This window comes from Hyla sarda, chromosome 3, assembly GCF_029499605.1.
Source record: "Hyla sarda isolate aHylSar1 chromosome 3, aHylSar1.hap1, whole genome shotgun sequence".
Classification (NCBI taxonomy): domain Eukaryota; kingdom Metazoa; phylum Chordata; class Amphibia; order Anura; family Hylidae; genus Hyla; species Hyla sarda.
Window position 1 is genome coordinate 261,263,818 of NC_079191.1, and position 26,567 is coordinate 261,290,384.

Below are 26,567 nucleotides of genomic sequence, written 5' to 3' on the forward strand. Positions count from 1 at the left end.
CCTCATTCTTTATTAATGCCTGCTTACCAATGTTCTGGAGCTGGGACACAGCAAAATCCAGTACTTGGTTAAGTTTTGTGATCCAATTAAATAACAAAATAATTTATAGTTTACTAACAAGCTTAGGTCTAAGCTGTCTTCCTCTATGGAGTATGTGCTGTGTGTTTTTTTCCCTTTCTCTGGCCTTGGTGAAGAAAATGATTCAGAACGTTGAATAGCTCTTGTAGAGTGTTTGGTTCTGTAAGCCACGTTGAAAACCTTCACATGAATAAATACATTGTAATAAAACAAGGCCAATTTATTATTATTGATGCACAATTTAATACGATTACAACGAAAATGTTACAAAAATGAGTTACTGTACTATTATTTTAAGTCAAATAAGGTGATGCAGGGCTTCACTCTGCCTATCAATGTGTTTATGGCAGCTTTCTGCTTCACTGTCCTTTTGGCTGTGATTTAATAACAAGGTATACAGTATTTTTTCTTTTTTATCCTGTATAGCTCTGGGGAATGGTGTATAGCGTAAGATGCTACACAGTATGATTTATGGTCTCTCATTGAATGTGCTTCCGTTCAGGGACTGTGCAATTGGCTGCCTGAGGCAAAATACTAATCTCTCCTCATGACAGATATGACTATGCTCTGTACTACAGTGTTGTATGAATACAATATAAATTGTACATGGAGCTGTAGGGACTCTGAAGGCCTATGTACTGTTAGAAGAGTGTGACCTAAAAGTAAATGTTTTATATGTATGTATACTTATTGTACTTAAAAGGAACCTGCCATCACTTTTGTGCTGCCTTAATTCATTAGGGTGGTCCTTTTGACTTCTGCCTGCCCCACCTGCCTTGATTGATAGATCTCTTTCTATACCCAAACAGGGAGAGGAAGAAAGGATTAAACCACTGGATACCATCCACTATACAGGCAACCGTTCAGAAAGCCAGTCCAGCCCAATTGCAAACACATCCAACCTTACAGCACCACAGGGATCGGTGTGATATTCACACTGTGTTCTTTTTTTTTTTGGTGAAAGAAAAAAAGGCATTGGGCCTCATTTACTAAGATGAAACTGACCAGTTTTTGTCTGGTTATTTTGGCGCAGAGTGTCTGAGACATGTTTGTGCCAGTCTGCGACAGTGTGCGACAGTGTGCGCCTGGAAAATCCAACAAACCCGACATTGCACTGTGAAAAGCTGAAAAGGGGGCATGGTCTGTCACAAAGGCCCAAAAAGGGGCGTGGTTTCACAACCCTACTTACTAAATCCTGTGGGTAAATGGCCGGAAATATCGACCTAGAAAAAGCTGGTCAGAAAATGTTCCCGACTTTTCCCAATAGTAAATAGAGTGGGATCCTGCAAGTCTGAAACAACTTTTCCCACTAGTAAAAACCTGACACTCTTAGTAAATGAGGCCTATTGTTTGCTGAAACATTGCATTTTTAGGGGAACAAATAGAGAACACAGTGTAAATGTCACTTAGAGTCTTCTTGTGCTGTGACCTTGGATGTATTGGCAAACAGGTAGAGATATATTAAACAAGACTGGTAGGTAGGGTGGGCTAAAGCAATCAAGGACCACCACTATGACTTATGGCTCAGACAGCATGAAAGTGATGAAAGGTTTACTTAAATATATATTAAACAAAGGATTGAGGTTCACCTTCTAGGGACTACAGATGAAGAAGGTAACTCTGTAAGCTAATAGTAGCTTAATAAGTTATACATTAAACTAATAATCTTATCTTCATATAGCACCAACACATTCAACACTTTGCATTTCAAAGGGTACATGTACAAATACATCTAGTAACATGTAAGGTGATTTTACTTAGTTTTATTGGGAGATGATACAATACAGCAATGTCTTATTGGAACCACAGTTACTGTATTATTTCACATGTAAAGCATGTACCAATCGGTGTCATTTTTTAATGTGATGCATTCGGATTAGTAATGCTAACCTTGCTCTGCGCTCTCATCTCTTGTGGTATAGTAATGTATTCTCTATCATCTTACTTTTATACTACCTGCAGACTTATATGACAAAGCTGTAAAGCTGAATGAAACTCTGGGTATACAAAACAAAACACAGGACAAAAGTTTCCAAGAGCTTCAGAAGGATGTTGACAAGATGATGTCGGAGCTCAGGAAAAAAATGTTTAAGAATCAGGAAAAAACTGCTGCTGATGAGTTAAAGTAAGACAAATAATAAATGTACCTTTAAAAAGGTTTCTTACTATAACTAATTTATGTTTTGTTTTGTTTAGTTTTTTTTTTTGTGCAAATGACCTAGCGTGGTTTGGATTTAGTATATGGTGGTAATGCACTTCAATGTGGCTATGCTTGGAGTAGGGCAGTATATAGCATATTTTTTATGCATGGTCCCCATTAAAAGTGAAGTGCAGCATACTCCATTGGATACTGTATAACTGACCAACATACAGTCATTTGGGCTGAAACATATCTAAGATATGATACTGCAATTTTGTGTTCAATATAGTTCTGTACTGAATTAAGAGGGTTATACAGATACCAAAATAAGTTGTTGGAGGGGGCATGGAAAAATAAAAATACACATTCACCTTCCTCAGTCCCGCAGGGCTCCCACTTTGACTTTAATCGATCGCAGCTCCTTCTACTTCCAACATCCAAGCTCTTCTTTGCTGTGAAGGCCTGTCCAGTCAATCACTGAGGGAGGCAGCAGGCCGCTAAGTGGGCCACCACTGTAGCTTGTCTCAGATATAGGAAAAAGCCAGAGCTGTGGGGCATTGATTACATCATAGTGGGAGCCCTCAGGGGACCAAGATAGGCTGTTACGCCGAGCGCTCCGGGTCCCCGCTCCTCCCCGGAGCGCTCGCTTCACTCTCGCTACTGCAGCGCTCCGGTCAGTTCCACTGACCCGGTGCGCTGCGATACCGTCTCCAGCCGGGATGCGATTCGCGATGCGGGTGGCGCCCGCTCGCGATGCGCATCCCGGCTCCCGTACCTGACTCGCTCTCCGTCTGTCCTGTCCCGGCGCGCGCGGCCCCGCTCCCTAGGGCGCGCGCGCGCCGGGTCTGTGCGATTTAAAGGGCCACTGCGCCGCTGATTGGCGCAGTGGTTCCAATTAGTGTGTTCACCTGTGCACTCCCTATTTATACCTCACTTCCCCTGCACTCCCTCGCCGGATCTTGTTGCCATTGTGCCAGGGAAAGCTTTTCCTTGTGTGTTCCTAGCCTGTGTTCCAGACCTCCTGCCGTTGCCCCTGACTACGATCCTTGCTGCCTGCCCCGACCTTCTGCTACGTCCGACCTTGCTTCTGTCTACTCCCTTGTACCGTGCCTATCTTCAGCAGCCGGAGAGGTTGAGCCGTTGCTAGTGGATACGACCTGGTCACTACCGCCGCAGCAAGACCATCCCGCTTTGCGGCGGGCTCTGGTGAAAACCAGTAGTGACTTAGAACCGGTCCACTAGCACGGTCCACGCCAATCCCTCTCTGGCACAGAGGATCCACCTCCTGCCAGCCGGCATCGTGACAGTAGATCCGGCCATGGATCCCGCTGAAGTTCCTCTGCCAGTTGTCGCCGACCTCACCACGGTGGTCGCCCAGCAGTCACAACAGATAGCGCAACAAGGCCACCAGCTGTCTCAACTGACCGTGATGCTACAGCAGCTACTACCTCAGCTTCAGCAACCATCTCCTCCGCCAGCTCCTGCACCTCCTCCGCAGCGAGTGGCCGCTTCAGGCCTACGACTATCCTTGCCGGATAAATTTGATGGGGACTCTAAATTTTGCCGTGGCTTTCTTTCTCAATGTTCCCTGCACTTGGAGATGATGTCGGACCAGTTTCCTACTGAAAGGTCTAAGGTGGCTTTCGTAGTCAGCCTTCTGTCTGGAAAAGCTCTGTCGTGGGCTACACCGCTCTGGGACCGCAATGACCCCGTCACTGCCTCTGTACACTCCTTCTTCTCGGAAATTCGAAGTGTCTTTGAGGAACCTGCCCGAGCCTCTTCTGCTGAGACTGCCCTGTTGAACCTGGTCCAGGGTAATTCTTCCGTTGGCGAGTACGCCGTACAATTCCGTACTCTTGCTTCAGAACTATCCTGGAATAATGAGGCCCTCTGCGCGACCTTTAAAAAAGGCCTATCCAGCAACATTAAAGATGTTCTGGCCGCACAAGAAATCCCTGCTAACCTACATGAACTCATTCATCTAGCCACTCGCATTGACATGCGTTTTTCCAAAAGGCGTCAGGAGCTCCGCCAGGATATGGACTTTGTTCGCACGAGGCGTTTTTTCTCCCCGGCTCCTCTCTCCTCTGGTCCCCTGCAATCCGTTCCTGTGCCTCCCGCCGTGGAGGCTATGCAGGTCGACCGGTCTCGCCTGACACCTCAAGAGAGGACACGACGCCGCATGGAGAATCTCTGCCTGTACTGTGCCGGTACCGAACACTTCCTGAAGGATTGTCCTATCCGTCCTCCCCGCCTGGAAAGACGTACGCTGACTCCGCACAAAGGTGAGACAGCCCTTGATGTCAACTCTGCTTCTCCGCGTCTTACTGTGCCTGTGCGGGTATCTGCCTCTACCTTCTCCTTCTCTACTATGGCCTTCTTGGATTCCGGATCTGCAGGAAATTTTATTTTGGCCTCTCTCATCAACAGGTTCAACATCCCGCTGACCAGTCTCGCCAGACCTCTCTACATCAATTGTGTTAACAATGAAAGATTGGACTGTACCATACGTTTCCGCACGGAGCCCCTCCTAATGTGCATCGGACCTCACCATGAGAAAATTGAGTTTTTGGTCCTCCCCAATTGCACTTCCGAAATTCTCCTTGGACTACCCTGGCTTCAACACCACTCCCCAACCCTGGATTGGTCCACTGGGGAGATCAAGAGTTGGGGTCCCTCTTGTTCCAAGGACTGCCTTAAACCGGTTCCCAGTACTCCTTGCCGTGACCCTGTGGTCCCTCCTGTAACCGGTCTCCCTAAGGCCTATATGGACTTTGCGGATGTTTTTTGCAAAAAACAAGCTGAGACTTTACCTCCTCACAGGCCTTATGACTGTCCCATTGACCTCCTCCCGGGCACTACTCCACCCCGGGGCAGAATTTATCCTCTCTCTGTCCCAGAGACTCTTGCTATGTCTGAGTATATCCAGGAAAATTTAAAGAAGGGCTTTATCCGCAAATCTTCCTCTCCTGCCGGAGCCGGATTTTTCTTTGTGTCCAAAAAAGATGGCTCTCTACGTCCTTGCATTGACTACCGCGGTCTTAATAAAATCACTGTAAAAAACCGCTACCCCCTACCTCTCATCTCTGAACTCTTTGATCGCCTCCAAGGTGCCCACATCTTTACCAAACTGGACTTAAGAGGTGCCTATAATCTCATCCGCATCAGAGAGGGGGATGAATGGAAAACGGCATTTAACACTAGAGATGGACACTTTGAGTATCTGGTCATGCCCTTTGGCCTGTGCAACGCCCCTGCCGTCTTCCAAGACTTTGTTAATGAAATTTTTCGTGATCTCTTATATTCCTGTGTTGTTGTATATCTGGACGATATCCTGATTTTTTCTGCCAACCTAGAAGAACACCGCCAGCATGTCCGCATGGTTCTTCAGAGACTTCGTGACAATCAACTTTATGCCAAAATGGAGAAATGTCTGATTGAATGTCAATCTCTTCCTTTCCTAGGATACTTGGTCTCTGGCCAGGGACTACAAATGGATCCAGACAAACTCTCTGCCGTCTTAGATTGGCCACGCCCCTCCGGACTCCGTGCTATCCAACGTTTTTTGGGGTTCGCCAATTATTACAGACAATTCATTCCACATTTTTCCACCATTGTGGCTCCTATCGTGGCTTTAACCAAAAAGAATGCCAATCCTAAGTCATGGCCTCCTCAAGCGGAAGACGCCTTTAAACAGCTCAAGTCTGCCTTTTCTTCGGCTCCCGTGCTCTCCAGACCTGACCCATCTAAACCCTTCCTATTGGAGGTTGATGCCTCCTCTGTAGGAGCTGGAGCGGTCCTTCTACAGAAAAATTCTTCCGGGCATGCTGTTACTTGTGGTTTTTTTTCTAGGACCTTCTCTCCGGCTGAGAGGAACTACTCCATCGGGGACCGAGAGCTTCTAGCCATTAAATTAGCACTTGAGGAATGGAGGCATCTGTTGGAGGGATCAAGATTTCCAGTTATTATTTACACCGATCACAAGAACCTCTCCTATCTCCAGTCTGCCCAACGGCTGAATCCTCGCCAGGCCAGGTGGTCTCTGTTCTTTGCCCGATTTAATTTTGAAATTCACTTTCGGCCTGCCGATAAGAACATTAGGGCCGATGCTCTCTCTCGTTCCTCGGATGCCTCGGAAGTAGAGCTCTCTCCGCAACACATCATTTCCCCTGACTGCCTGATCTCCACTTCTCCAGCCTCCATCAGGCAAACTCCTCCAGGGAAGACCTTCGTTTCTCCACGCCAACGCCTCGGAATCCTCAAATGGGGTCACTCCTCCCATCTCGCAGGTCATGCGGGTATCAAGAAATCCGTGCAACTCATCTTTCGTTTCTATTGGTGGCCGACTCTGGAGACGGATGTTGTGGATTTTGTACGAGCCTGCACTGTCTGTGCCCGGGATAAGACTCCTCGCCAGAAGCCCGCTGGCCTTCTTCATCCTCTGCCTGTCCCCGAACAGCCTTGGTCTCTGATTGGTATGGACTTTATTACAGACTTACCCCCATCCCGTGGCAACACTGTTGTTTGGGTGGTCGTTGATCGATTCTCCAAGATGGCACATTTCATCCCTCTTCCTGGTCTTCCTTCAGCGCCTCAGTTGGCAAAACAATTTTTTGTACACATTTTTCGTCTTCACGGGTTGCCCACGCAGATCGTCTCGGATAGAGGCGTCCAATTCGTGTCAAAATTCTGGAGGGCTCTCTGTAAACAACTCAAGATTAAATTAAACTTTTCCTCTGCATATCATCCTCAATCCAATGGGCAAGTAGAAAGAATTAACCAGGTCCTGGGTGATTATTTACGCCATTTTGTTTCCTCCCGCCAGGATGACTGGGCAGATCTTCTACCATGGGCCGAATTCTCGTATAACTTCAGAGTCTCTGAATCTTCCTCCAAATCCCCATTCTTCGTGGTGTACGGCCGTCACCCTGTTCCCCCCCTCCCTACTCCCTTGCCCTCTGGTTTGCCCGCTGTGGATGAAATATCTCGTGATCTTTCCACCATATGGAAAGAGACCCAAAATTCTCTTTTACAGGCTTCATCACGCATGAAGAAGTTTGCTGATAGAAAAAGAAGAGCTCCCCCCATTTTTTCTCCTGGAGACAAGGTATGGCTCTCCGCTAAATATGTCAGCTTCCGTGTCCCTAGCTACAAATTGGGACCACGCTATCTTGGTCCTTTCAAAATCTTGTGCCAGATTAATCCTGTCTCTTACAAACTTCTTCTTCCTCCTTCTCTTCGTATTCCTAATGCCTTTCACGTTTCTCTTCTTAAACCACTCATTATCAACCGTTTCTCTCCCAAACGTGTTTCTCCCACTCCTGTTTCCGGCTCCTCGGACATCTTCTCCGTAAAAGAGATACTGGCCTCCAAGAAGGTCAGAGGGAAAACCTTTTTTCTGGTCGATTGGGAGGGTTGTGGTCCTGAAGAGAGATCCTGGGAACCTGAGGACAATATCCTAGACAAAAGTCTGCTCCTCAGGTTCTCAGGCTCTAAGAAGAGGGGGAGACCCAAGGGGGGGGGTACTGTTACGCCGAGCGCTCCGGGTCCCCGCTCCTCCCCGGAGCGCTCGCTTCACTCTCGCTACTGCAGCGCTCCGGTCAGTTCCACTGACCCGGTGCGCTGTGATACCGTCTCCAGCCGGGATGCGATTCGCGATGCGGGTGGCGCCCGCTCGCGATGCGCATCCCGGCTCCCGTACCTGACTCGCTCTCCGTCTGTCCTGTCCCGGCGCGCGCGGCCCCGCTCCCTAGGGCGCGCGCGCGCCGGGTCTCTGCGATTTAAAGGGCCACTGCGCCGCTGATTGGCGCAGTGGTTCCAATTAGTGTGTTCACCTGTGCACTCCCTATTTATACCTCACTTCCCCTGCACTCCCTCGCCGGATCTTGTTGCCATTGTGCCAGGGAAAGCGTTTCCTTGTGTGTTCCTAGCCTGTGTTCCAGACCTCCTGCCGTTGCCCCTGACTACGATCCTTGCTGCCTGCCCCGACCTTCTGCTACGTCCGACCTTGCTTCTGTCTATTCCCTTGTACCGCGCCTATCTTCAGCAGCCAGAGAGGTTGAGCCGTTGCTAGTGGATACGACCTGGTCACTACCGCCGCAGCAAGACCATCCCGCTTTGCGGCGGGCTCTGGTGAAAACCAGTAGTGACTTAGAACCGGTCCACTAGCACGGTCCACGCCAATCCCTCTCTGGCACAGAGGATCCACCTCCTGCCAGCCGGCATCGTGACATAGGCGAGTATGGGTTTCTTGTTTTTAAATTTTCATGCCACCCCTACAACATATGATAACCATGTAGCATTATTGGGGTTATCGTTTGACTTCACGATTAGTTGTTCTTCCAAATAATTACATAGTTATACTTTCATGTGTTTTGTGTTTACTACTAGTAATATAGTAATGAATGTAAATCCCTTTGTAGTGATTTCTGTTCACCTGAATATCTAGGGATTTTCTAATCTGTGTTGAAAGAAGCCTAATAAAATCAAATAGAGAAGTTTTTGTTTTCCCCAATACAATATTTTTTTATTGTCTTGTGTTTAATCCTTAATCTTTCACTCAACAAAAAAGCTATCAAACCTTACTAAGAGATTAATTTATGTAAGATAACCCGATCACGGAGAACAGAGCTTTTCTTTTTAAAACTACTAGAGCTCTCAGTGTGAAATGACTCATAAAAACGTAATCTTTTTTGTGTTTAGGAAATGTAGATACGATATCAGGCATTTCTGACTTATTCACAATGTGCTAACATGTACATTTAGACAACTAAACACTTGCTGTGTGTCTAGAGGCCATTGTGAATGGGCATAGAAAACATCATTTATAGCTGCCAATAAAGTGCATTGAATGTCCAATATGAAAAAGGCCTTAAATGCATTGAAGTAACATATGTTTTCCTTTTGGGATGTTTAGGATTATATAGGAATAATTTAGTTTGTATAGGAATAAATAAATATATTGTATAACTTATATAGCAACAAATACCCATGTTCTTAAATAGTATTAGATACACAGCAATAGAAGTGAGGTCTGAGGTAAATGACTATATATGGGATTTAAAGCATATGGCAGCCTCTGGCCATGTACAGACTGGAGGCTGAACACCATCCTAAGGATCCAATATGAAGAAACAGAAGTCATCCAGCACAGTAGATATTATTTTTTCGAAAGCTTTATTTCATTTTAACTCATATAGACACTACAGTCAGGTAAAATACATGAACGTGTTTCAGGCCAAAGACTGCCCTTAGCCATCATGCCTAAAAGGCATCCATGTATTCTATCTGTCTGTAGAGTCTATCTTGGTTTTATTAGAATGAAATAAATCTTCTGAAGACTTTACATCTACTGTGCTGGATGACTCCTCTTTCTTTATACTTGAGGTTGAATGTATCAATTGTATATAGTAATGGGGTTAATTAACTGCAGAATCCACATTAAAATTAATTACTTTGGATGTCATATGTTGGAGCAGGTTTCATTGGTCATACCCAGTCTAATCCCTTGCACAATATCTTTCTCTACTAATTTTACTATAATCAGTAGAAATTATAAGGATTTTATCCCCCCTAATGCAGGTTTCACACAGAAGTGTTTGGCATCAGTATTTGTAAGCCAAAACCAGAAGTGGGTTCAAAACATGGAAAAGGTACAAAACTTTCCATTACATTTTATTCTTTTGTAGGTTTCACTTCAAATTTTGGCTTACAAATACTGATGCAAAATACTGAGCCACTTCTTGAAGTGTGAAACCATCCTAATGGTCATTTTTTATTAATGTTATCATAATATTATTTGGGGTGAAACGGAGGTCTTCTGTCCCTTTATTCTATTATTCAGTGGACCCTCACTGATAAAAGCTTGTCATTTGTCACTAAGACGTGTCAGAAATGTGTCTGGTGTGACAAAGCTGACATTTGTTCCAGTAAAGTATATAATAATTAAAGTCCCTGTAAGGATCTCCCTTATTGGGTTAATACCCTACATTAGTTGCTGCACCCTAAAGTGTGGAGGTGGCTCATTCCATGAGTCTGGCCTGGCATTCCAGATATTTGTGAAATGGATAGGTTCAAATGTTTTTTATTGAATTTTTCAAGAATTTTTACAATACAATAACCAAGGACATTACAACAGTATGGCCAAAAAGAAAACAGTATAAAACAAATAAAATTATAACACATGTGTGTACATAAATATATTTAATAGTATGAAAACTTCACTCAGTTTAAAGAAATGTCCTGTAGAGACCTGAAATTTAAATTATAATTGTGTATTGACATTCATACATGTTAATAACGTAGCGCACTAAAGACCAGCTGTAAGTGTAGAAAATGTGCTTAATTTACCTAGTCAGGTATTAACAATCATACCTGTACTCAAGCTACAATCAGAGTCATGAAGCATCTGTAGTCCGTGATCCTCCCCTCCCTCGTCCTCCAAAGAACCTGTAGTACGTTTGAGTAGAACCACACACACACACAACAATATGGAAACATCATACTGTACTCTCAAATATGTGGGAAATGTGGATTTATGAGTGCAGTCAACAGCAAGAAGACACCCGTTATATGGGGTAATAGGGAAGGTTCAGGAGGGGGATATATAATAGGTAGTGTTATTTCGGAGCTGGAAACAGCTTCTTCCATCTTCTCCAGTTGTCTTCGCAGGTCAGTCCGGTATTTGTCTTCCAAGCCTAGGTAGTCTCCATCTAGACTTCCATCTAGATGCGATTAAGGATCTATATGCAATCATAAAATGCTATCAGCCAATATTATTACTCTGCCAAAACCAGGGAATGATCACCCTACGCCAGCGAATTTCAGGCCCATCTCTCTCATTAACGTTGATGTAAAGATTTATGCTAAAATCCTAGCCAAACGCATAAAACACATATTGCCGACCCTGCTCCATCCAGACCAGGTGGGATTTACTTCTGGTAGGCAAGCAAGTGACAGTACCCAATGAGTTCTCAATCTCTTCTCTCGGGCCAGGAAGTGTAGAATGCCTTCTCTGCTCCTGTCTTTAGACATATATGAGAAGGGTATCACACTGGTTTTCCAGAATAATATATGAAATCCACCTTCGCTCTGTACGCTTCTCCCTCTGCTAGGGTATTTGTCAACAACCACTTCTCTGACCCATTCCTTATAAGCAATGGCACAAGGCAAGGCTGCCCGCTCTCCCCACTACTATTTGTATTTGTGAAATGGATAGGACTCGACATGACGTTAGATATAGCAAACTTATTTTTATGTTTAGGAAATTCAGTGTTAGACATTTCCATGTTATTTACAATGTGCTAATGTCTCAATTTAAAATCAGGGAATATAAAGGAATATACATAACTATACCAGATGTAGGTTTATGGCTAGAAGCCATTTTAAAATAATACAGAAACTATAATACTGTATATAGATATCAATGATGCACAGTTGGATGAATGATACCACTGGGAAATCTTATATTTTGTTTCAGGCATTGTGTTTTGTTAGTACCCAATATAAAAAAAAAAAGTCCCACAAAATAACCCTGATACTCTGAACAGAAAAGCATTCTATATCTTTGTAAATAAAACTGCTTGAGGTATCATACAAGGTGTAATAAATCAGGATGTCTGCTAAGAAAAGTGTATGGATTTTGCAAAAAGAGATACAGGTCTATTATTGTCACTTCCACGTTTCTTACCTGCTTTTTTCATTGCAGGGCAGCAGAAGGTCTTCTCAATAGAGTGAAGAAGTTATTTCTGGATCCTCATAATAAAACTAATGACTTAAATCTTGAGGTAAAGGACAAGTTAAGTCACTTTCAAGACAAACTGGATGATATCTTGGACATGTTACGGGAGGCCCAGGGGAAAATAAAAGAATCCAACAATCTTTCAGCTATCAATAAACACAATATGACTTCTCTGGAGGTAATTGTCTAGATTAATATTGGCAAACAAAATGTTCTCATTAATATTTTATGCAGAAAGAAATTCATTTCACAGTAGTCTCGGGATAATGTTCAAATAGGTAACGCTTGACTGCAGACTGTCTTACATACTTACAGTTCTAGGCGAGTATGCCCAATTACTCTTTGCTGATTTTGCATACACAGATATACAAGCTGCTATGTGTTAGGAAACTAATTACACACAATCAGCACTGGTTATTAGCTGTCACACATACTGTCTGAACCGCATGCTCTGTATTTATTGGAATTGCAAATGCTCATTACACCTCACTCACTGGCTTGGTGCACATTTAACTTCTGGAAATATAAATGCTCAAAGACTCTGAAAGATATGCAGATGATCTCTGATGAGCCCTTTTTTTTTGGATTGTACATAGATTCATCAATATACAACCTAAAATGTTTGACTGTGACAGCAACAACTGTGTGCAAAAGGGCCAAATCCTTAAAAATTTTCTGGTTCAGTCATAAGTAGGGCATGTTCACACTACCGAAGTATTAGGCACTTCAACCATGCAGACTGCATTGCCATCAATGGGGACGCTGCTGAACATGGCAGATCTCAGAATCCAAAACATATTTTGGGAACTATCGGACCACGTTGAGTTAGTATAATTACTGCTTCTCGGGATAGATTTTAACTCTGTAGCTATCAAAAAACATTTCCAGACTCAGGTGCAAAGGCTGATTAAAGGTTCTTTAAATGTAAGAAAGGGGCAGCAAAGCTAGTCTAGTAACTAATGTACTTTACTTACCTGTGTTTGGTGGCTGGTATCAATTTTCTTTATATTTCTTTTCCCGAGAAGTTTATTTTTAACAGCTTACAAAATAAGTGTTGTCTCGGACCTTTCCCAGCTTGCTGTGCGGTCCGAGACAATACATCACAAGCCAGGTGCTGAAAGGGGGCTTGGCTATTTCAACTGTTGTGTGTTAAGCCAGCCTCCTGATGACGTTACCGGAACACATGTGCATGCATTTATCATTAAACAGATCCACAGGCTCTGTATCAGTGATATCATGTGATGTCGGACAAGTCATGTTATCAAAGAGAGCATGGCTGTGCTGAATTGAGTTAATTGACCGATATGTGGAAGGGACATAGGTCACCTCCCACCTTGAAACAAAGAATCCTGGGAATTGTATTTTAAGGGTGGCCATAGAAACCGGAAGTAGCCAGTTCCCATAAGCAAGCCAGCAGCATCATGGGGGACACAGGACACAGGCATTTACCCCCAACATAAGCACAGATCCTTGGTAAACATGTCCATTCTATATCACACTTAATTACTAAAGTCACCTTATGTTGGGTAACTCCTTCAACTAATATAAACATTGCCCACAGCTGTCATATCAGACAGAGATAAAGTATTGTATGGCAATAGTGTAAAAGTAATCTTACCAAGAGTGACAAATTCCTAAGTTTATTTGCAAATAGTTTTTACTTACCTTGTAAAGTGCCAAGAGGCTGTCTGACCCACTTGTGTTGTGATTGGCTGAATAATATCATGTGGGGTCTGCTTTCCTTTTTGAAGTTCTGCGGTGCATGTGTAGCGTTCTGTTTATGACTGTTACCCTTACCAACAACTTATTTTCAGGTATTTATAAGGTGAATTGGATTGTTGTTCTTTGTTAACAACATATTTGATTGCTTGCCTTCATGCTAGGATGTCTGTAGCTGCGCGTTATGCTGTGCGGCTGCGTTTTGTGCGATCATGATTGGATATTATTATAATGCTATGTTGTTATTAATTATTTTGTCTTTTAATAATGTAGTCAATGTATGTTTTTATGTTTGTGATGCTTATACTATATATTCTTTTTGTTCTTAATTGATGCTGTAATGTTAACTGAAAATTAGTTCCTTAAAGGGTTAATCCCCTTTGGTATATAACCTGAGTGATTCTCCCAATTGACATGCCTGATGAAGCTGTGTATGCGCAGTGAAACGCATTGCATCTTTGCACAATAAACAGACCTGGTTTTACTTTCGTGGTTCAGCCAATTCCATTCATACAGAGCCAAAATTATTCCCGTATTAGTTCCAGTCACTCTCCTGAACATTCCTCTTGTTGAAAAGGGTTAAAGTATTAAAAAAACATTGGCTTGATTGCCAAGAATTTTTCACGTATGGGAACTTTTTTGCACTCGCAGGAAAAATAAGATGTTTTATATTATTTCTTCTAGATGTAAGAAGTGGATAGTAGCCTGAAGCAAATATATCTCTGATGGTGACAAGCTTTTCAGTTACCCATATTTTCATGACCTATATGGCTATATGGCATAAAATATATTTGGGAAATTAATAGCAAATGAATATCTGAGCAAATTTGTATTTGTTCTTATGTAAATGGATACAGATGTAATAAACCTACTATATAATATTAACCTCTTTAGGATGCAGGGCATATCTGTAAACCCTGCACCCACGATATAACATGGGATCACGGTGTGACCCCACGTCATATCGGGTCGGTCCCAGCGGCTAACGGTAGCCGGGACCCTTTGCTAATACTGGACATCACCTATCGCATTGATCAGTGCCCTATGGGGCCTATAACATTGCAAAAAAAAGTTAATCAAGAGGATTTAACCCCTTCCCTAATAAAAGTTTGAATCACTGTATTTAAAAAAAATTATATATATATATATATAAACATATATGGTATCACGTGGTATCACTATACAAGTCATATTGTTAATTAAACCGCATTGGTCAATGGCGTGCACGTAAAAAAAAAAATTCCAAAGTCCAAAATAGCGTATTTTTGGTCACTTTTTATACCATAAAAAAATGGAATAAAAAGTGATCAAAAAGTCAGATCAAAACAAAAATGGTACCAATAAAAACTTCAGATTACGGTGCAAAAAATGAGCCCCAAATATCCCCATATGTGGAAAAATAAAAAAGTTATAGGGGTCAGAAGAGGATATTTTAAAATCAAACCTATATAATAGTTTATCATGTTAATCATATGGAACTACAGAATAAAGAAAACGGAGTAGAAACAGAAGCCCCCAAAAGTTACAAAATGGCATTTCATTTTTTCGAATTTGTTGCACAATGTTTTTTTTTTTTTTTTTCTTTTTTGGTTTTGCCATAGATTTTTGGGTAAAATTACTGACGTTATTACAAAGTAGAATTGTTGGTGGCACAAAAAGAAAGCCATCATATAAGTCTGTAGGTCCAAAATTGAAAGGGTTATGATTTTTAAAAGTGGAGGAGGAAAAAACTAAAGTGCACAGGAAAACCCTGAGTGCTTAAAGAGTACCTGTCTTCAACTAAACTTTCCCTGATCCCCCTCCCCATCTGTCCCTTACTCTAACTATGCCTATCCCTGTGTTTATTGAGGTTTAAAACGCTGAGGAAATACCTTTTTTTATCCCTCTTCATTAGCTCAGGAGCACTGTCTTTCTGAGGGTTGGAAGGAGGCGGGTCCCAGCAGGCATGATGTCACATGAAGCCTGGCCGGGACTCTGCTTCTGCCAGTCTTCCTGTATGCTGCTCTCCCTCTGCAGCAGTGTTTCCCAACCAGGGTACCTCCAGCTGTTGCGAAACTACAACTCCCAGCATGCCCAGACAGCCAACAGCTGTCCGGGCATGCTGGGAGTTGAAGTTTTGCAAAAGCTGGAGGCACCCTGGTTGGGAAACAATGCTCTGCAGTGTGCATACAGACTAAGTACAGGGGAGGGATGGCAGCCTCTGTCTCTCTCTCTCCTGTGTCTCTCTGCACTAAAAAGTCAATGCTGAGAACCAGGGGCGGTGGGAGCAATTACAGAGGCAGTAATTAAGATGAATGTCGGGGGGGGGGGCACAGAGCAGGGAGTGCAGTGAGATAATACTATGTATAAGATAACATGTGGTGAGGGGCAGGGAGAACACAGAGCAGGGGGAGGGGGAGGTGACTGGCCTCTTTTATATGAGAGGCATGTGCAGGCTTGTAGCTCACAGTGCTGCTCCAGGCTGGGAGCGAGTCCTGAGCTGAGAGTACTGAACTTCCTGTGGAAGGACCAGAGCCCTTTCAGCATTAGTCCTAAAAGCTGTACACTTACTATGAAAAGCAAAGGAAGCTGCCTGCAGACCAGGCATAGAAGAGAGAGAGCCCTAGTGGCCAAAAGTATAAAATGAAAAAACTGGTATAAATATTATTTTTTAGTGAAGATATATTACAATATGTCTTCATTAATGATTATAAACAACATATTAAAAGTTTTTGTTGATGACAGGTACTCTTTAAGGGGTTAATATTATAGCGCCATAAGGATATTTATTTATTATAAGCGCCATGAGGATATTTATGTGATCATTCACAGGACCATACAAAATGATCAACTTAAAAATAAGCCACTATATTTGGTCAAACATTTACTTAACTTTTCTTTGTGACATTGTGCGGTAAAAATTATGTTCTCTTTATTTGTTATAATTATGGCCATACACAAGTTTGTTTATGTTTTTTTCCCTTTTTACAACAAAATAATTTTTTCCCCTCTTTTTATTACCATGTGTTCTGATAGCCATTCCTTTTTTTATTTTCCATCTGACTGGATCCTGTGAGGGCCTATTTTATGCAGGGCACGCTGTACTTTTTATTGGTACCATTTCTGCGATGCATGCTACCTTTTAATAATTGGAATTTAACTTTTTTGACCAAAAGAAAGGACACGCCTCTTTACACTTCAGTTTTTTTTCAAGAACTCCAGCTGAGCCTATTACTAAAAGGGCAGAAAAAAATGGTGACTAAACTAGAAATTAATTACGGAGGGTCCAAAAGACAAGTTGAAAACAGAATCTAGCTGTAGCCTATAATGTCTTAAAACGTTGTGTAGGGAACTTTCATGTGCCTTTCTAACATATGTGCTCTATTTTGGCAACTTCCCTGTCAACCCAAAATATTGAAATGGCTCTAGTGGGACATGGTCTTAAATTGTAGGAGGAGACTGTCCCTAGCTAGCTTGATAAGGTCATAGCCTACCTAATCCACCTGCTGACTGAAGCCTTACTAAATGACTCTTACACGTCACTGAAGATTTAAAGTGGGTTCTCAGACAAATACTAATCTTGGCTAACCTACAAATATCTAATGTGCTAGGTAAATCAAGATGATGACAATGTTTTTCTTTTTTTTTTTCTTTAATACAATACGGGCGGCAGAATATCCCAAGGTAAAAATGATTAGTAGCAGGATGTCTAGGTCTAACTGTAGCCATAATGAACCTCTTGACCTCGGGATTTCACAAATTTTAGGATGGCTTGTAGGTATATGGAAGAGGAGAAGCTCTTTTGACTAAAGGGGAAATTAATGAACTAAAGGAAGACGTCCGGCTACCCCATTTGAAGAGGATATCAAGTTGCAGTTCCTTTTATTAGAACTGCGCACATTTTACTGCCATAATATACAAAGTTAGGAGACCCCATACTTACATGACAATACTGAAGGGAGTCTAGTTGAATTGAAGCAGGTAAGGATTAAGTCTAGGTCAAAAGTCTAGAAAGTACTCTTTGGATGGGACAAAGTTACATTATCTCAATATCATGTTCTATCCTGGAAACTACAAGATTGAGCAACCATCTGAAGACAAAAAATGTTAGCATACTGGACTGTTATCACAAAGTCAACAAAATATAAAGGAAGGAAGTGATTTATACTTATGAACAAAGCCATCTCCTAAGTTATTTTTTAACACCCTTGGTTCAAGAGGAAGAGTTGGGTAGTATTGATAGAAGGCTCACTGAAGGAACCAACACCAACATGCCCTTATCTAGAAGAGAAAGAACATTTTAAAGCACTATTATATTGTCCCTTTTTTAGTGATACCCTATATAATAAAGGTTTAACTTCCATGAAGTTAATTTAACATTTTATATAGGAATTTGATAAATAAAAGATTTAACGTCTCCGCCATGCTTTTCTTGAGTTGATCCATACATTTTAATGTCTTACCCCTATGTCCAGCTACTCACAGCTGTACTGCAAACTTGTAGCTTATGAATTTATAATGATAGGTCAGCTTTTAGGTCAAATTTTGACTTGTTTAAGATCATGAATAATGTCACAGAAAATAGGAGACCTATGATGTTCCCTAAGAATGGCTGTGTAGTCTGACACATATCTATACAAATTGGGACACTGTCAGCTTCCTTAGTCTTTTATTGCAGGAACAATGACTACGAGGATGTTTATGCACATATGCCAGTCCATAGGTTAATGGAAAATTGGCATCTATACAGAGACATCTATATTTATAGAAACTGTAAGCATTTTTTTCATAGACAGAGGGTAAACTCTGAAATGTAGTACTTGCAACAGATTCTTATACTTTAAGTAAAATGTAAAAAAAAAACAATTTTTTGCAACCAATTGTGACATTACTTTTTAATGTGTTCTATGATATATTATTACATTTTTAATATAGTTTTAGTCAATGTTTACTACACTTACTTTAGTCAATGTAAATTGACAGTAAGAAAACATTTATTTTAAAAGGTATTTAGTACCTGGTGCCATTTCTTGGGAGGTGCAGTTTTAGCACCCCAACCTCATACCCGTATGCGGCAACACTGTACTCATTGTATTCACATCTACTCTGATCCCAGTTGTTCTTACATAATCTCTCTATCGCCTCCATCAGTGTCCCACACAGTGAATGTGGATGGGCTAATGGGTCCCCTATAAAGTAGGTATATCCCCCACAGTAACAGGTAGTTCCATCATAGGTAGGTATACCCCAAAGTAGTTAGATAGTTCCCTTTTTAGGTAGCCCCCCCCCCCCCCCCCCCACAGGCAAATATGTCCTCAGGTAGGTAGATTGATTCTCTCTGTAGCTAAATATGTCAGTGTGTAAGTAAGTAGCCAGCCAGCCAGGAAGGTAATCAGAAAGCCAAATAAGTATCTAGGTAGGTAGCTAGGTAGCTAAGTACGTATGTAGCTATCTATATAGGTAGGTAAGTAGCCAGGGAGCTAGGTTAGAGCTACTCAGATAGGTGTCCAGGTAGGTAGGTAGTCAGGTAGCTATGTAGTTAAGTGTATAGCCAGGCAGGTAGCTAGGTAAGTGTGAATCCAGAAAGCTATCCAGGTAGGTAGTCAGTGCTCCCTTAGTTGATCAGATGTTTTGTGTAGACATTTGTTACACATCTCAAAGCATGAACAAGAAATATATTGCCTACAAAAAAAGGATTAAGGCCTGGAAGTGACCACAACTAATAGATTCCTCTATCATACCTATGTCCAGAATCACCAATTCAGTTAGCAATAAGTAAAAAAGCTTTAAACCCTCAGAATTGTACAGTAAATGCAGCTCTGGAGTATAAAAACAGACTCAGAATCAAGATAAATAATGTACTGCAGTTAAGTTACTTAACTTTTTTGTAGACCAATTCTGTGCAATTTTAGAATGTTCAAAGATGAACAAATGTTGCATTTTCCAAAAAATATCTTGTACACGTTCAGACTAGTATTAACTCACCCCTGATGCTTTTCCCATTTTTTTCTATTCATCACATGGGCATTGTATCTTTTTATTATATATTATATTTCAGTTGCAGTTTTCTGGGACACTTTGACTTGACTGTAAAGCTTAACCATTGTAGAGTTACTGATGTTAGTATATTGAAGCACGTTTTCATTTTTAATTTATTTAAATCTAAGATGGGTAATTTTTCTAAAATAAATCCAGATGGTACTGAACAGGAATGAATAAAGTGTGATTAGATGACTTAATGGCTTGTATTGAAGGTTATTCAAATCCACATTTTTATCCCTGCAGAATAATGAATGTCCTTACTTTGTAAGAATGCATTTTGATGGAAATGCTGCATATACTGTAGAGCATTAGTGTACTGAATATGAATCTGTTATTGTTCCTGATGGATTTTTAATATAAAAATATTTTACATTAGCATTTTTTATGTATTGGTACAAATATTTAAGTCACTAGGGAAAAAGATTACAATTGCGATCTGTATAATACATGGTATTTTGCCCAGAAAAGATGCAGAACATTTTAAATAATGTCGACTTAAATCAACTCAGTACTGAATGAGGTCACTTTAAGTTTACATTATGTAAACTGGCAGAGGCTGCGTAAATAGTGGTTAAACATGGCCGAAGACAGGTTGACAAAAAACAGCCAGATATCCATATTTAGCTGGAAATAAATCAAACCCTGTAACTAAATTTATTTCCCATTGTTTATAGAGCAATCAGCTTTAAAGCTTTATTGTCATTAAAGACAACTTTTGACATATCATTCAGGAAGCATGGCCTGATCTTGCCTCTGAGCTTAAGCTTGCCCCCTGATTGATGTCATCATCATATCCGTGTCCTGTACACATATACATCTTTATTGGGACATTAAGGTAGAATGAGGTGTGTACAGGATGCTGCCTTGTGCTGAAAAACAATGCCACAGACAGAGGAACAGACAGGGAATGAATAGCAGGTGCTACAACCTCAATGATTGTGTAATAAAGAGCTGAGGGAGAGTAATACATTTTAGGAATAGTAGTACTGAGCAACTGCTTAGCCAGATATCATAGGACTAAGACCCCCAAAACAAATTGATCAATGGAGTTATAGAACTGGAGCAGATATTTTTAAGTTTTTTTTTTTTTTTTTATACCTGATGTCTGAATACCCCATAATTTAAAGAACTAGGTGTTCCCTAGCTGCCTAATGTGTCCAACACCTTGATATGTAATAAGAATAAGAAATGCTGTTTTTGCTGTTTTTTTTATATTATGGGCTGGCCTGTCAATGATTATATCAATCCATGTTACATGCAAATAGAGACATTTCCATGGGAAAAAAAGACATTAGAATGTTTTTGTTTTTTGACGACCATGAAGCAATCCTCTCATGAGGTGCACAAACTATGAAGATGTTATCCTCTGGATTAAATCCAGAATCTCAAAGTGCCAATACATAACAGTCATATTATTTTGGATTAAGACTGCTTCTGACTTTATGTGTTATTTATTTCAGGGACATAAGCAAGTTGTTGAAAAAGGCAAGAAAGAGACAGAGAACACCCTAAGCGAGTCTGATGAAATCATGACAGAAGTCAACAACTTTGCACAAAATGTTAATGAAGGGGAAAATGTGAGTAAAAACCACCGTAGGCTGTAAACTTACCGATTTAAAGAGCTATTTTTCACTAAACCAAACAGCTTTGAAGTAGCCAAGTGTACGTCATTATAGACATTAGAAGAGAGCAGACAGGAAGAGATTTACATAACAGTCAGACAAGTCATGCTGGAATTTTCTCTACTCTTTACATTGATAGTTCATCAGCCAGGGGAATTGCAATATTAACACAAAATAATCAATCAATGTAAACCTCAGGAATCCATTCAACAGAAAACTAATGCAGGAATGGGAACATCTATAGTATAAAGCCTCTGTGGAATCTACTGTAAACAATGGCGTGGCATTCCAGTGATGTGAAGCACTGTGAAGAATGGGACTGGGGATGTTGTATACTTTTGTGTGGCTAAAAAAGTAATAAACAAGGTATTCCATAAGAATGGTAAACTGACGTGCAAGATCACAATAGAAAATGGCTCTATTTAACCACGTAACTGCAGAGAATTTTCATTTTTTCCATTTTCTATTTCAGGGGTAGGCAACCTTTTGGTAGTGCTGTGCCCAATTTTATTTTTTGAAGTAGCTTGGTGTGCCGGCAATATGGCTGTGGCTTGTTGTGGGTGTGGCTTGCTGTGTGTGTGATTTGTGGGTGTGTGGATTGTCACAAGGTGAGGGGGGGGGTCAGAATTGTCCCCTATATTGTTCTCGCTGTAAGGACCTTACAGTGAGAACAATCATTTTAACTCAGACCTGTATAATACAGATTCCAGAATCAGTCTCCACCACAATACAGACCCCAGAATAAGTCCTCACCACAATACAGACCCCAAAATCAGACCCCACCTCAATACAGACCCCAGAACCACCACCCACCATAATACAGATCCCAGAATCAGACCCCACCACAATACAGACCCCAGAATCACCACCCACCATAATACAGATCCCAGAATCAGACCCCACCATAATATAGACACCAGAATCACCTCCCACCATAATCCAGACCCCAGAATCAGTCCCCACCATAATGCAGATCCCAGAATCAGATCCCACCATAACACAGAGCCCAGAATCAGTCCCCACCATAATACAGACCCCAGAATCACCACCCACCATAATACAGATCCCAGAATCAGACCTCTGAATAATACAGAATTAGACCCCACCATAATACAGACCCCAGAATCAGACTTTACTATAATACAGTATAACTCCTACAATAACCCCGCCTTTGCTGTAATGCTACTATTTTCAGTATTTTGAGTCTACCATTTTTTCTGTAGGTTCTACTATAATACAGACCCCAGAATCCGACCCCACCATAATACAGATCCCAGAATCAGACCCCACCATAATACAGACCCCACAATCACCACCCACCATAATAAAGACCCCAGAATCAGACCCCACCACAATACAGACCCCACAATCAGACCCCACCACAGTACAGACCCCACAATCACCACCCACCATAATACAGACATCAGAATCAGATCACCCCATAATACAGACCCCAGAATCACCACCTACCATAATACAGACTCCAGAATTTGACCATACCAGAATACAGATCCCAGAATCAAACCCCACCACAATACAGACCCCAGAATCAGATCACTCCATAATACAGACCCCAGAATCACCACCCACCATAATAGAGACTCCAGAATCAGACCCTGCCATAATACTGACCCCAGAATCACCACCCATCATAATACAGACCCCAGAATCACCACCCACCATAATACAGGCCCCCGAATCACCACCCACCATAATACAGACCCCAGAATCACCACCCACCATAATACAGACCCCAGGTTCAGTTCCCACTACAATACAGACCCCAGAATCAGACCCTACCATAAAACAGACCCCAGACTCAGACCCCACCATAAAACAGACCCCAGAATCAGACCTCCCCATAATACAGACCCTAGAAACAGACCCCAGACTCAGACCCTGCCATAATACTGACCCCAGAATCACCACCCATCATAATACAGACCCCAGAATCACCACCCACCATAATACAGGCCCCCGAATCACCACCCACCATAATACAGACCCCAGAATCACCACCCACCATAATACAGACCCCAGGTTCAGTTCCCACTACAATACAGACCCCAGAATCAGACCCTACCATAAAACAGACCCCAGACTCAGACCCTACCATAATACAGACCCCAGACTCAGTCCCTGCCATAATACAGACCCCCAAATCACCATCCACCATAATGCAGACTCCAGAATCAGACTCCACCATTATACAGACCCCAGAATCAGACCCCGCCATTATACAGACCCCAGAATCAGTCCCCATCATAATACAGATCCCCAAATCACCACCTACCATAATACAGACTCCAGAATCAGACCCCACCATTATACAGACCCCAGAATCGATCCCCATCATAATACAGACCCCAGAATCACTACCACCATAATACAGACCCCAGAATCACCATCCACCATAATACAGACCCCAGAATCACCACCCACCATTATACAGACCTCAGAATCAGTCCCCACCATAATACAAACCCCAGACTCAGTCCCCACCATAATACAGACCCCAGAATCAGACTCCACCATAATACAGACCCCAGAATCAGTCCCCACTATAATGCAGACCCCAGAATCAGTCCCCACCATAATACAGACCCCAGAATCAGTCCCCACCATAATACAGATCCCCGGATCAGACCCCAGTCATGTTGGGCAATAATATACATACAGTTACATTAACTGACTCACAATTCCCATCTTTTACGGTCGGGGGTGTCCTCTTTCCTTCTGTTGTCTTTCTGACTCAGACCACCATGACGACTTCTTCCAGCCAAAACCCATCATGCAGTATCTACAGGACAAGCATCTTAGTTTCTGCCTTTTTCCCAGTGCACCCCCTAGAAGTGCAGAATTCGTGTCACGATGCCGGCTGGCAGGTAGTGGATCCTCTGTGCCAGAGAGGGATGGCGAGGACCGCGCTAGTGGACCGGTTCTAAGCCACTACAGGTTTTCACCAGAGCCCGCCGCAAAGCGGGATGGTCTTGCTGCGGCGGTAGTGACCAGGTCGTATCCACTAGCAACGGCTCACCTCTCTGACTGCTGAAGATAGGCGAGGTACAAGGGAGTAGGCAGAAGCAAAGTCGGACGTAGCAGAAGGTCGGGGGCAGGCGGCAAGGTTCGTAGTCAGGGGAGATAGCAGAAGTTCTGGTACACAGGCTTTAAACACACAAAACGCTTTCACTAGGCACAAGGGCAACAAGATCCGGCAAGGGAGTGCAAAGGAGGAGACTAGATATATCCAGGGAGCAGGTGGAAGCCAATTAAGCTAATTGGGCCAGGCACCAATCATTGGTGCACTGGCCCTTTAAGTCTCAGGGAGCTGGCGCGCGCGCGCCCTAGAGAGCGGAGCCGCGCGCGCCAGCACATGACAGCAGGGGACGGGAACGGGTAAGTGACCTGGGATGCGATTCGCGAGCGGGCGCGTCCCGCTGTGCGAATCGCATCCCCAACGGCCATGACAGAGCAGCGCTCCCGGTCAGCGGGACTGACCGGGGAGCTGCAGGGAGAAAGACGCCGTGAGCGCTCCGGGGAGGAGCGGGGGCCCTGAGCGCTAGGCGTAACAGTACCCCCCCCCCTTAGGTCTCCCCTTCTCTTTGTCCGGTAACTGCCTCCCCTGGGATGAGGACACCGGGAAAGGATGGAGGGATTTCTCAACGGCAGGCAGAACAGCAGGAGTAGGAATGGGGAGAGAGGGCAGAGGGCGAGACCTGGCACGGGGCAGTGTGACACCAGGACGAGGGCCATGAGGGGACACAGAGGCTTGCCTGATGGGACTGGGAGGGGGGGAGAGGCATTTCCTGTGGCAGGCAGAGTCCTTAATGACCTTAGGGGGACCGGATACAGGAGGAACCACAGGGTCACGGCAGGGAGTACTGGGAACCGGTTGAAGGCAGTCCTTGGAACAAGAGGGACCCCAACTCTTGATCTCCCCAGTGGACCAATCCAGGGTTGGGGAATGGTGTTGAAGCCAGGGTAGTCCAAGGAGAATTTCGGAAGTGCAATTAGGAAGGACAAAAAATACAATTTCCTCGTGATGAGGTCCGATGCACATTAGGAGGGGCTCCGTGCGGTAACGCACGGTGCAATCCAACCTGGCTCCGTTGACCGCGGAAATGTGGAGTGGCTTGACAAGACGGGTCACCGGAATGCGGAATTTATTCACTAAGGACTCCCGAATAAAATTCCCAGAAGCTCCAGAGTCCAGGCAGGCCACGGCTGAGAGGGGAGAGCTGGCTGAAGTAGAAATCCGAACAGGCACCGTGAGACGTGGAGAAGCCGACTTAGCATCAAGAGACGCCACACCCACGAGAGCTGGGTGCGAGCGTGCGTTTCCCAGACGTGGAGGACGGATTGGGCAATCCACCAAAAAATGTTCAGTACTGGCACAGTACAGACAAAGATTCTCTTCCTTACGGCGATTCCTCTCTTCCAGGGTCAGGCGAGACCGATCCACTTGCATGGCCTCCTCGGCGGGAGGCCTAGGCGCAGATTGCAGTGGAGACTGTGGGAGAGGTGTCCAGAGATCTAAGTCTTTTTCCTGGCGGAGCTCTTGATGCCTCTCAGAAAAACGCATGTCAATGCGAGTGGCTAGATGAATGAGTTCATGCAGGTTAGCAGGAGTCTCTCGTGCGGCCAGAACATCTTTAATGTTGCTGGATAGGCCTTTTTTAAAGGTCGCGCAGAGAGCCTCATTATTCCAGGATAGTTCAGAAGCAAGAGTACGGAATTGTATGGCGTACTCGCCAACGGAGGAATTACCCTGGACCAGGTTCAGCAGGGCAGTCTCAGCAGAAGAGGCTCGGGCAGGTTCCTCAAAGACACTTCGAATTTCCGAGAAGAAGGAGTGTACAGAGGCAGTGACGGGGTCATTGCGGTCCCAGAGCGATGTGGCCCATGACAGGGCTTTTCCAGACAGAAGGCTGACTACGAAAGCCACCTTAGACCTTTCAGTAGGAAACTGGTCCGACATCATCTCCAAGTGCAGGGAACATTGCGAAAGAAAGCCACGGCAAAACTTAGAGTCCCCATTAAATTTGTCCGGCAAGGACAGGCGGAGGCTAGGAGTGGCCACTCGCTGCGGAAGGGGTGCAGGAGCTGGCGGAGGAGATGGTTGTTGCTGCTGTAGCTGTGACTGTACTTGCTGTAGTTGTGACTGGAGTTGCTGTGTCATGGTGGTCAAGTACGACAGCTGGTGATCTTGTTGGGCGATCTGACGAGCTTGCTGGGCGACCAGCGTAGG

At 43.2% G+C, this 26,567-nt stretch overlaps 1 protein-coding gene across 2 annotated transcripts in view; it reads left to right on the forward strand.

The window, feature by feature from the left end:
• Window positions 1-26,567, forward strand: part of LAMA2 (laminin subunit alpha 2) — a 943,701-nt gene that overhangs the window by 769,396 nt on the left and 147,738 nt on the right. For both annotated transcript variants that reach the window (XM_056566521.1, XM_056566522.1), the window contains 3 exons: window positions 2,041-2,203; window positions 11,925-12,135; window positions 21,158-21,274. In XM_056566521.1, coding sequence (XP_056422496.1) covers window positions 2,041-2,203; window positions 11,925-12,135; window positions 21,158-21,274 — 491 coding nt within the window. The remainder of the gene's footprint in view (window positions 1-2,040; window positions 2,204-11,924; window positions 12,136-21,157; window positions 21,275-26,567) is intronic.